General features: G+C 40.2%; 1 protein-coding gene across 4 annotated transcripts; it reads left to right on the plus strand.

The window, feature by feature from the left end:
* Window positions 1-242: 242 nt before the first annotated feature.
* LOC144014266 (T-box transcription factor TBX19-like) lies at window positions 243-11,296 on the plus strand. 4 transcript variants are annotated; one of them, XM_077513973.1, is made up of 9 exons: window positions 243-343; window positions 2,109-2,302; window positions 4,524-4,788; window positions 6,889-7,023; window positions 7,130-7,191; window positions 7,310-7,368; window positions 8,060-8,215; window positions 9,606-9,693; window positions 9,956-11,296. In XM_077513973.1, exons 2-9 carry the CDS (start codon window positions 2,109-2,111, stop codon window positions 10,119-10,121), a joined length of 1,125 nt encoding a protein of 374 aa, XP_077370099.1. In that variant the 5' UTR covers window positions 243-343; the 3' UTR covers window positions 10,122-11,296. The 4 variants fall into 4 exon arrangements, with proteins under 4 accessions (XP_077370099.1, XP_077370098.1, XP_077370097.1 ...); XM_077513972.1 differs by lacking the exon at window positions 243-343 and adding an exon at window positions 363-565; XM_077513971.1 differs by lacking the exon at window positions 243-343 and having other exon boundaries at window positions 593-2,302.
* Window positions 11,297-11,519: the final 223 nt, after the last annotated feature.

The following is an 11,519-nucleotide window of genomic DNA, read 5'->3' on the forward strand; positions in this document are numbered from 1 at the left end:
TCATCCTGGTGGACCCTCTAAACAAGTAGGACAAATTGTTTATTTTTATTTTAACAAGTAGTCTTTTCTGGAATTAAAATTTTCTTCACTTATTTGAAAAATTTATCTTCACAAAAAAAGTTAAGTATTGGAGCAAAACAAGAAGGTTGTTGGTAAAATGTCATGTAAATGTTGTTGTGTGTTTGCAGTTTACTGTTCAGTTAAGAGTGGCGAGGGAGGAGCTTTGTCCATCGTCTGATTGTGTTCAGTTGCTCGCTGCGCTCGTTCACATTTCCACCTGAACATTTGTTAAGTGCTCATCTTTGTTAAGTCAGTCTCATTTGGGAGTTTTCTCAACACACAGGTAAGTGACTTTTTCTCTGGCTGTTTAAATGTTCTATTACAGTACAATTTCTTCAAATGTGGTCATCATTCATATATGCATTTTCTTCTGCATACTGTGTGTTTACTATCATCAAACGAGTTGAATGATACATATTGGCTTGCTTTTCCTTTCTATAGATATAGACATATTGTCTAGAGCAGCGGTCACCAACTTTTTTTCAAAGTGGGAGCTACTTCTTAGGTAATGATTTGATACGCAATAAATTTGCTCAAATTACCTTTAATTATAATATTAGTACTGGTATGTGTTAATACTAAAATTAATTTTATTCATTTATGGCCGTAACAGAAGACATTGATAATGTTAGGGATTTATGGCCATAGTTAGGAAGCAAAATACGGTACTATTTTCATAAATCTCTGCCAGTGTTTGCATTTTGAAATGATCACATCTACAGCAGTCTAAGAAAATCACAATATTCTTTTCACTGTTTAACTATTTTTATGACAGATCCATAGACTACTCGTGTGGTTTTCTGCGGGCACCATGTTTGTGACCGCTTGGTCTACAGCGGTGTTTCTCAATTCCGGTCCTCAGGCCCCCTATCCAGCCTGTTTTCCATGTCTCCCTCCTTCAGCGCAGCTGAATCTAATGATCAGCTAATTAGCAAGCTTTGCAGAAGCCTGATAACGATCCTGATTATGAATGGAGAGAAACATGGAAAAAAGGCTGGATAGGGGCTCTCGAGGACCCAACTTGGCCACCCCTGGTCTACAGTATGCACACACGTTACCAGTCAAAAGTTTGGAAACCTTTTCTCACACAAAAACTGGCAGTTTGAACTGTGAATAACACAGATTGGACTCACCAAGTGTTTCACATCGTCAGAATACAGTTGTACATTTTACAGTTAACAAACAAACAAAAAATCTAATCTAAAACAATTTAGTCTGAAATACTTGCCTTAGGGGTGTTTAAAAAAAAATTAATTCGGCAATATATCACGATATTACAGTAAACAATTATCATATTGATTAAATATTGGGCCGAATCAATGTTTAAACATCAATTATGGATGGAAATATTCAACAAAACGCCTTACTTAGGGTTTGGTTTCACACTATAAGTATGGAAGAATGTTATCTTAATGGAACATTAAGCCTTAATATTTTATTTCAATGCTGTTCAAACATGAAACAGATTGCAACCTGTGTGTCAAATGTGGCTCACAGTTTTAAGCCTGAATTTTCAGATGAATAAATACATTTTCATACAAATCTTAGAGTGTACATGTACAAGTTTAGTAATTAGTATTTTCTAAATTTGAGTAAAAATAAATAAATAAATCAATCAATTAGCAACTTATAAATTCGTATCGGGATTAATCTGTATTGGAGTGACCTATGAATTGTGATACGGATCGAATTGCCAGGTACTAGGACGTTCACACCCCTAACCCGCCTCAACAAATTGTTCTAAATGTGTGTGTGTGTGTGTGTGTGTGTGTGTGTGTGTGTGTGTTTTTTCCCCTTTTTCCCAGCTTTTAGCTCAAAATAAAGTTAAAAAAAAAATGTCATTCCACAATTTGGGCTCTATCACTGCCTAATTAAAAGGACAGTAAGTAAAAGGACAGTAAGTAAAAGTGGCCTAAAAGGACAATCAAAAGACACCAAATCTACCAAGAATGACAAATCTAACCAATGAATGTCCTGTAAAATAGTAGTAGCCAGTTCAAGATCCAGAGATAAAAAGCTGAGCATTGGCATCGGATTGTGTCATGCAGATGAAGGTGGAGGAGCGAAAGGACGATGGCGAAACCTCATCACGGCTGCTGAGCGCAGTGGAGAATGAGCTTGAGGCCGGGCGGGAGAAGGGCGACCCCACAGAAAGGGGGCTGCGGGTCACGCTGGAGGACGGCGAGCTGTGGAGGAAGTTCCAGCGTATCACCAATGAGATGATAGTCACCAAGAATGGCCGGTGAGGAGTCTTCTAATTTAAAAAGAACCACATTTGCATTTTACACTCAAAACGCATTTGTTTATATTAGCACAGTTGAAGCTTTACTCAACTGATATACATTAGTGTGCCATGAGAGCGAGGAGTAGGAGGGGGCAGGCAGGGGGGCTTGTGTGCAAAGTGGGCAAGCAATGGGCACAATTCTTTTTTTTCTTTTTTTTTTTTTTTTCTTTTTTTTCTTTTTTTTTTCTCGCAATGGGCACGATTCTCAATAGATGTCAAAACCACTTTGGAGGAAATCGGTGACGGAAAGGGTCAATTTTTGAATGATGACGAAGATGATTTAAAAAAAAATAATAATTGACTCGAGCAGAAATTTTGGCAAAATGGAAGCAGTTTGACTGAGGTCTTTCAAAGCTTCTTTTTTTAAATGTCATTTAATTTTTTTTTTTGTACTTTTAATAATGAGTAAGCTATCAGGCAATTATAATAACAGATTTTTATGATAATGCACTTTACATTTGGAAACCAATCTCAAAGTACACAGTACAGGCAACTGGCAACAGAATAGCAATCAAATCAAACAACAGATAAAAGGAACAAATCCATACAAACAGTCATAAAATTACCCAGGAAAAGATGCTTTGAAAAGGAAGGTTTTTTTTTTTTTGTCCTTTTTTTAAGTATCCACCGTCTGTGGAGCATTTACTTCATTTTGATTCAGATGTCTTTATTGGTCACTAAAAGAGCAATTCCAACAGTTGCATGTGTACTTCGTGTTTAAATGCCATGGGTTCTTTTGTTTTTAAATGCTTTTAAAAGTTGTACTTTTATTTATGTGAAGCACATTGAGTTACTGTGTATGAAATGTGCTATATAAATAATAAAGTTTCCTTGCCGTGCTGTGCCCCACCTTGCCTTGAGCACCACTAGGGGTCTATCTTTGCACATTCATGCCTGCAGCAGTGTCTACATTGAATTTCCCCTTGAGAGATAATAATCAGTATAATGTATAATATTCCCTCGCCTCAACACAGTTCACCTTTCATGACCTCACTGTTTTTAGGGGCGGGGGGTGTAGTGCAATTTTTGCTTGCATTTTTTTTTTTTACAGTAGTTATCTTTTTTATGTAAGGTTTGAACATTGAGTGTGTAAAACGAGTGACAAATGTGATAAAATGTGGTGAGAGGTTTCAGTCTTAACACCTAGGCAACAAAGGTAACATTAAATATGACTACTTAGCGGATTGCACCTATTGCGGATATTTTTTTGGAGCGTGACCTATCGATAAATGATAAAGCATTACTGTATTTGTATATCTCATGCATGGTTCTTTCTTGTAATCAAGTTAAGGTTGATTACCCAATTTGGTGTTTTATCTGTTATTATTGACTATTATTATTATTCACAATTTCAATCAATCAATCGAACTATTTATACTGCACCTTTCACACATTAAAATGCAATGCAAGGTTCTAAACAATTAAAACATCCATCCATCCATTTTTCATGATACAAAAAAAAAAAAGAGAAAGGAACCACCACAATCACCACCCAAACAAACAAAAAAAACACACGGTGGGGCACAGAGAAACCATGTAAGGAAAGGCACCCAGGAAATACTGGAGCTAAAAACTAAAAGACAACAAACTAAAAGAAAACAGAATAAAAGGCAAAAACAAAGCTAAAAGGCTATGATAAAAGATACTGGGAATTAAGAAAATAAATGAAAGGGATTGAAAAGATTAATTAAATATCAAACTAAAAATATCAATAATCTTGCTCTGATTTTCCCCTGAAATATAATATTACAATAAACACTGCCTGTAATTAAATGTGCTAATAAATAAGCGCAGTACTCCCAAAATGTTGGGACATTTGGTGAAAACTTCAGAACGAACCTAAGAAGCACTTTGTAAGCTTTTGAATGCACACCTTCAGCTCAACATTTGAGTACTTGTTGAACAGGAAAAGGCTAGTGCATTTGCTGGTTCAATTACAATTGATATTTAAAACCGTCCTTTTCATGATGCTGCTCACAATTTGACATCATGATTCCAAGACGATCAACAGTTTGAGGCGTTTAGTGGCCAATCAGTTTCGGTGATCACAGATTTGATCAGCAGCTTGTAGTAGAGATGTGATGCAGCGATTATCGTGAGATCGAGTCATAAGTGAGCAACTTTTGAAATGTATGTGAAGCATTGAGATTCATCCAGAAAGTTTGTCCCATGCTTGTAGACGCATGTTCCCCGTCCTGAAGGTCAGCGTGTCCGGCCTGGACCCGAGTTCCATGTATTCCTTCCTGCTCGACTTCATCCCGGCTGACGGCTGCCGCTGGAAGTTTGTCAGCGGCGAGTGGCTGGCGGCGGGCCGGGCCGAAGGGCGGGGCCACGGTGGCGTCTACATCCACCCGGACTCGCCCAACTTTGGAGCCCATTGGATGAAAGCGGCGGTGACCTTCAACAAGGTCAAACTCACCAACAAACACAACGCAGAAGGACGGGTATGTAAAAACAGTGGAGATATGATCATGTTGAAGATTCCTCATCGTTCACTGAGCCATCTTTTTTGTCTTGCATTTTCTATTTCAAGTTCTCCATTATCCACTGCGTGCGCATTTCAGACATTTCAAAGAATGGATCATGCTCATAAAAATAATTAAATGATTTTTTTTTCTTGTTGTTATGTTGGAGTGGGACGAGAACGCATCAGCTGTAATAATCCACTTCACTGGCTCTCCTCGCGCACTTCACCTGCGTGCCCCTCTCGTAACCACGGGAACGCTATAAACGCAATTTAATTGGTTGGCTGCGGTTTAATGCACTTTGTGTGTGGAGCTTCTCAGTCATCACTCCGACGCCTCACACACACACGCACACACAGACGCACACGGGGCAGTAATGCAGTGTTGAAGCTGGGCCATAATTGAATAATTGGTCATCTTATTTGTGCATTATGGTAATTATGGGTTTTTACACGGCAATTCATTTTCCCATCATGTCTGAGAGAGATGAGAGCGAAGATAAACTAAATTCAGAGCCCACACTCACTCTGGTTGGTATAGAGCCCCTGACACACGCACGCGCACAAGTTTGTTTTACTATCTTTGTGGGACCATCTCATTGACATAATGCATTTTCTAGCCTCTTACCCAAACCCCAACCATCACAAATGATTGCCTGCCCCCATTCCTTACCCTAACCTCAACCAAAACCCAATTCAAACCTAAACTCTAAAACCAATTCTTGACCCTCAAAAAGTTGTCTGGACTTGTGGGGCCCACCAAAATGTTCCCACAAGGACAATTTGGTCCCGACAATGGTAGTTAATTCAACCAGGGGGGAAAAAACCTAGAGTATGGGCGTCATCATGCAGCAAAGACAAAGGCACACAACAAGTGTACACATGAAGCAAGCCTCTCAAATAGAAAATTGTTTGTTCTTTTATGTTGTCATGGAGGGCCAAGATTGGTTAATTGGAGCTTTTTAGGCTTCCATTTGGGGCTTATTCAAAGCGTTTTGCCAAAAAAATAAATAAATGGTGGCTTTAGTCTGTGCACACAATGTTTACAAACTTGTGTTATAAATAAAGTTGAGATCCTCCTCACTACCAGCAATTCAAACTTGTCCTCTTTAGTGGACCTTTTTAAACCTGAATATCTCCCACCCAGTGCATACGATTGATTTAACTCCTTTTTGTGCTCTATAGAGGACTTTCCAATGATACAAAATGTATCGTAGGGGTAATGTAGGGGTGGGGCTTTGCTACATTTGATTGCATCATAAAAGAAAATGGCTTCCCTCAGTGCAAGCACTTTTTAGGGAAGAGGAAAAGTAAGTGTGTAACACTTTTTATTGAACAAATTTAGGCTTTAAATGTTGTTAGCATGTTTTCTATAAGAGTCTTAAGAACACATTAAAGTATTGTTTGAATGATTTGAACTGTATTTGAGCCTAGCATTTAAGTTTTAAAAAATGTCCTCTGTAGTGGACACATCATAGCTTAAAAATAAAAAACTTTTTTTGTTTTGTTTTTTGTCTTTTGCAGTATTCCAGTTACTTCACAAAGATTGGGGAATATCAAAATAAACATGATTGGACAATGCTTTTTTTTTTTTTCCTGGTAGTCAGGAGGTTAACACAGGTTAATCACACTATTAATTTTGACCGCAGATGATCCTTTAGTTTGACAGGGAATGTTTACGTTAAAGGTAGCACAAGTTGTTTGAGCAATAGACATAACTACATGCATTAAAGTAAATCATTTAAGAAATGTTTGCTTGCATATGACATTCAGAATATTTGTTCATGTGAAACTACTGAGGTCATTTTTTTCTTTTCATTTTAAATGATGCAAGTAATTAACTGTTTAGAAAAAGAGGAGGATGAGAGTGTGCAGTAGATCAAAACAATGTTGAAGACATCCTCATAACATTAAATGGCGAAATAACACATAAAAGGTGCTCTTTAAATATGGCGGGCAACAAATGTTGATAAAGAGCCTTTTTAACGAAGCGATTAATCAATCGAAATTCTAAGATGTGATTGATCTGATTCAAAAATGTCGTCATGGTTTGACAGCTCCAGTTTTGTTTGTCTTCCAGATCCTGTTAAACTCACTCCGTAAGTATCAGCCTCATCTGCACATTGTACGTGTGGGCTCGCAACATCAGCTGCTTTTCGACGTGTCCTTCAGCGAGACTCAGTTTGTCGCGGTCACCGCCTATCAGAACGAAGAGGTAGTATGTTAAACATGAGAACCTCTTCAAAGTCACTTTTAGGGGGACGCATTATGAGGAAATTGACAATTGAACCAGAGAATTTTTTATTTTTTTTTCTGTGCAGGTCACAGCTCTGAAGATCAAACATAATCCTTTCGCCAAAGCATTCTTGGACACCAAAGACAAGTGAGGAAACAAAGAAGTTGGATTTTTGTTTCCACCTTCAGCATTTCCGGCCAGGATTGCATAGCATGTGAGCATGTTGTATGTTTAACAAGTTGTTTTGTCAATTTACTGAACCCAGGAACCCTGGTAGGCGGGGCCTGGCAGAGCCACCGCAAGGTCCTGTTGGAATTCCACCAAGTGAGTTTCTAATTCCAGTGCACAAAATAATATTAGGGAACACAACTTATTTATATTTACTCAATTCCATTTGTCCTGTAAAATTTTATACAATTTGCTACTTTGCTGTTCTACTTATTCTGGTCTGTCAGTCAATCTTGATATTTGACACACAGAAACAGACTCATTTTACAACATTACTCTTAAAAATAAGTGGTTTACAAATCATTATTATTTGTGTACAGTGTTCCCTCGTTTTCCGCTGGGGTTAGGTTCCAAAAAATACCCGCAATAAATGAAATCCGCGAAGTAGTTAGCTTTATGTTTTACAACTCTTATAAATGTTTTAAGGCTCTAAAATCCCCGACCGCACAATTTATACACTTTTCTCATTGAGGCATGTTCTCACATTTCTCTCTTGTTCAAACATTGACAATGTTCAAACCTTCATAAATTTTATAAAATGGGTATATTACTGTAAAAAAAATATGCAAAATTGCACTTAAAAAAAAATCCGCGATACAGCGAGACCGCGAAAAGTGAACCGCGTTATAGCGAGGGAAAACTGTATTGTATTACTCATCCCGACCGAGTACACAGAGCAACAACACACGGCCATTTTTGTATTGCCAGCTTGTGTGATTCCTCTCACACATTTCAAGACTGTGTGGACCAAAAAGTTGAAAATGTGACATCTGCCATATCACATCAGGTTGGTCTGTGTATTCGCCAGCTAGAGGCGGGGGGGCTTTTCCTTATGGCGGCAGCCTTTCCCTTCCGTCCCATCATCAACATGGATGCCGACACCGTGGTTATGCCGGGCGACACTCCCCGTATTGCTACCTGCCGCACCGCTCGCCCCACTCAGGTAACAACAACAATACAGTGGTGCCTTGCGATGTAAGTTGAATTGTTTTGTGAACACGCTCGTAACTCAAAACTATTAAGGTTCGAGGGCGCGGGAGGAGGACCCGAATGCAGAAACGGGAGGAGGGCAGAGTCACTTGTGAGTTTTTAATTAGTCAACACAGTTGTAAGGAGCAGAGCAAGGTGGGGGTCGAGTCCAGGCAGGTGGCAGATGATCCACAGGCGGGTTGGCTTCAGCAGGCAGGTAAGGTTATGGCTTCAGCAGGTGCAGGAAATCTGGACAGAGAATGGTGGTCAGAATCTGGTTCTAAACAAAGGCAGGCAATGTGCTGGATGCAACTGACTGTATCACAGTAAGAGTTTCTCTGGCACTGGAGTGGAGTCCAGGGCTGGCTTTTGCAGGCTGCTGATTGTGATGACGTGCACCTGGCTCCTGCTCCAGCTGTCTCCCAGCAGTATGATTATCACGGACACACACACACAACAAATGGGCAGGGTTCATGGGGAGGAAGCCGGGCCCCTGACAGTACCCCCCCTCCCAGGGGCGCCACCTGGCGCCTGAAGTCCCTGACGAGGGAACTCTCCAAGATGAAACCCCGAGGAACCCAGCTGCGCTTCTCCGGGCCATAACCAGCCCAGTCCACCAGATACTGAAGGCCACGGCCCCAGCGGCGAACATCCAAGAAGGCGGCTCGCGGTGTACGTGGGGTACCCATCCACCACCCGCTGTGGAGGAGGGGGAGGTGAGGGCGGGGACAACGGGCTGGATGAGCATACCTTGATCTGTGAAACATGGAATGTAAGGTGGACACGTAGAGCGGCAGGTAGTTTGAGGCGGACAGCGCATGGGTGGTTATGCGTTCAATCTCGTAAGGGCCAATGAATTGGACTCAACCCTCATCGGGAGGTTCTTGGCGCACAACCAAACCTTCTGGCCTACCGCATAAAGGGGTGCGGGGGAGTGACGGCGGTTAGCTTGCGTTCGGGAGCTCTCCGAAGCACGGAGCAGAGCTGGAACATCTTCGTATTTGGGACTGGACGGACGGGACTGCTATCTCCTCTCCTGGGAGGGAAGGAGAGGCGGTTGGTATCCCAGAGAACACTGGAAGGGAGACATTCCAAGGGAGGTGTTAGGTAGTGTATTGTGGGCGTATTCAATCCATGTTAATTGGGTACTCCAGGAGGAACGGTTAGCATGTGACATACAACGAAGTGCGGTTTCTAGGTATTGGTTTGTGCACTCTGTTTGACCGTTGGTTTGGGGGTGATAGCCGGAAGATAGACTAACAGAGATGTCTAGTGCAGAACAAAAATTCTTCCAGACCAGGAATGTGAATTGTGGACCTCGATCCGAGACTGTCTTTTTGACTTCCTCCCACCTGTGTTTCAAGGTGTTCAGGTGTTTTCAGACGAGTGGAGCTCCACCTCTTCCCTTCCCCCGACCAACAATTTCCCTACAACGTCCTCTCACAGCTCCAGGTGAGGCCCCGGCCTATATTTCACGTCACAATTTCAAATCAACACTTCCTCTTTTTTTTTAAGGGTGAAAACTTTATTTATATTTTCCCTTTTCATTACTACCAGCAAAATTTCAAGTTGTCAAGTATGAAAAATGTACAAGTTATGACGCGCAGTGACAAAAAGATTATCATATTTCGTGACAACTAATACAAAGACGAAGTATCAAATAAAACTGAAACAAAAACATTCTATATTCATATCAACACTTGTGTGTGTTCAGTCAGTATCCTTGTCTGTGGACGGTTGGCTGCGCGGAGATGAGCCCCTCCCCTTCGCCGTGCGCCATTCTCCAAGAACCAATCACCAGCGAGTACCTCATGCAACCTCGTAGTACTACACAAGCTGGTGGAGCACAGTGGGCGTCTGGCCCCGCCCAGTCGCTCTAAGGAAAGCACATGATTGGTTGAACAACATTCACCTTTTACTAGTGGATATTTATTATTTATTGGGAGGGGGTAGTCTATAGTTATCATTCAGCAACATAAATCATGTGTATCTTGTAATTCCAGCTACATATATTTGTGTCCAGATATTTGTGTGTCTGGAACCCCAAACAAGTAAATCTTTAGTAATCTGCCTTTTTCTGGAAAATGTCAAGGGTGAGCCTTTTTTTGCACTCAGTTCCGACCCATTAGGGAAAATCCAGTGCGAAAGAAAGAAAAACTGCCAACGCACCATTTTGAAGCCAGACGGTAAGCAAAGCTGCAGCTTTGGCACATTTGATCATGTCATTATACTGTTGGGCTAAGTTGTTGATGTGTATTTGTGTTTTGGTGATGTCATGCTTACTATGTTAAGTGTGATTTGGTGCCTTGGTGATGAAAGTAGTTTGAGGAGCAAACCAAGCCCCCTTAAAAAAAAAATAGACAAATACTGTATTTTCACTTGTGAAAGCAGCACTTCATTGTCAATGCACAAAAATCGGCAGAAACTATAGATCGAAGACTTGCTTGTTCAATTTCATACTTAATAGGTGTGCGTTAGGAAGTCTAGAGAGCTAACCTTTTGCATACAATTTAAAAAGCCAATTAAAGCCGCAATATGTCCGCTTTAACGCGTATTGTGTTAGTGTTGCAACTGGTAGCTTAAAATCAAGCGTTGTAAAAGTATGGTCCATTCTTCTCAATACGAATTTGGCCTAGTCAGTTTTGTATTTTCAAAACTCCCCCCCCCACACACACACATTTGTTACAATATATATATATTTTTTCTTTTCATCACAAATTTGATTTAGTAAAATCTTGTATGCATTTCATTAAATAAATGTTTTTATGTTAATTATAGAAATTAGAATTATTTATTAAAATAAACCTGTACATATTTGACATACAGATTTTAACAAAATAGTTTAAACCTCCTCTACAAATGAGCTGTACAATTTAAAAATTAAATGATGTGTTTACCCATGAGCCCTACTTTATATCAGTTTAGTTTAAGAGTGCTTTCTTTATTGTAACGTTTGCCTTGTTTGTTGAAACTAGTTTAGCTGCTGCTCACTTTCCCATGTTCCTGTGTAATAAAATATAATGAGATAATAAATAAAATGATGTAATCTGCTCAATTGTCGGTGTAATGTTTTACTCTCCAGTCCAAGCCCATGTGTATTTGTCACAGGGAGACAAGACTGACACCATGTTGGAGGCATGAACTGAACATCAAATAGTTTGGAAAAATGAAAGATGACGTGTTTACGGTCTTAGGAGGAAGAAAGGAGCAAAGAAAGGACCATATGGGTTAGGTCGGACCACAGTCCAATGTGCACTATATTATGCATACGTGAAATG

Source organism: Festucalex cinctus, chromosome 2 (genome assembly GCF_051991245.1).
Source record: "Festucalex cinctus isolate MCC-2025b chromosome 2, RoL_Fcin_1.0, whole genome shotgun sequence".
Classification (NCBI taxonomy): domain Eukaryota; kingdom Metazoa; phylum Chordata; class Actinopteri; order Syngnathiformes; family Syngnathidae; genus Festucalex; species Festucalex cinctus.

What these genes read in the sequence shown, in the direction of transcription:
- LOC144014266 (XM_077513971.1), top strand. Translation starts at nt 2,103, where the DNA reads ATGCAGATGAAGGTGGAGGAGCGAAAGGACGATGGCGAAACCTCATCA. An exon ending in ATAGTCACCAAGAATGGCCG is followed by an intron (nt 2,303 to 4,523) that starts GTGAGGAGTCTT and finishes CCATGCTTGTAG; the next exon opens with ACGCATGTTCCCCGTCCTGA. An exon ending in ACGTCCTCTCACAGCTCCAG is followed by an intron (nt 9,694 to 9,955) that starts GTGAGGCCCCGG and finishes GTGTGTGTTCAG; the next exon opens with TCAGTATCCTTGTCTGTGGA.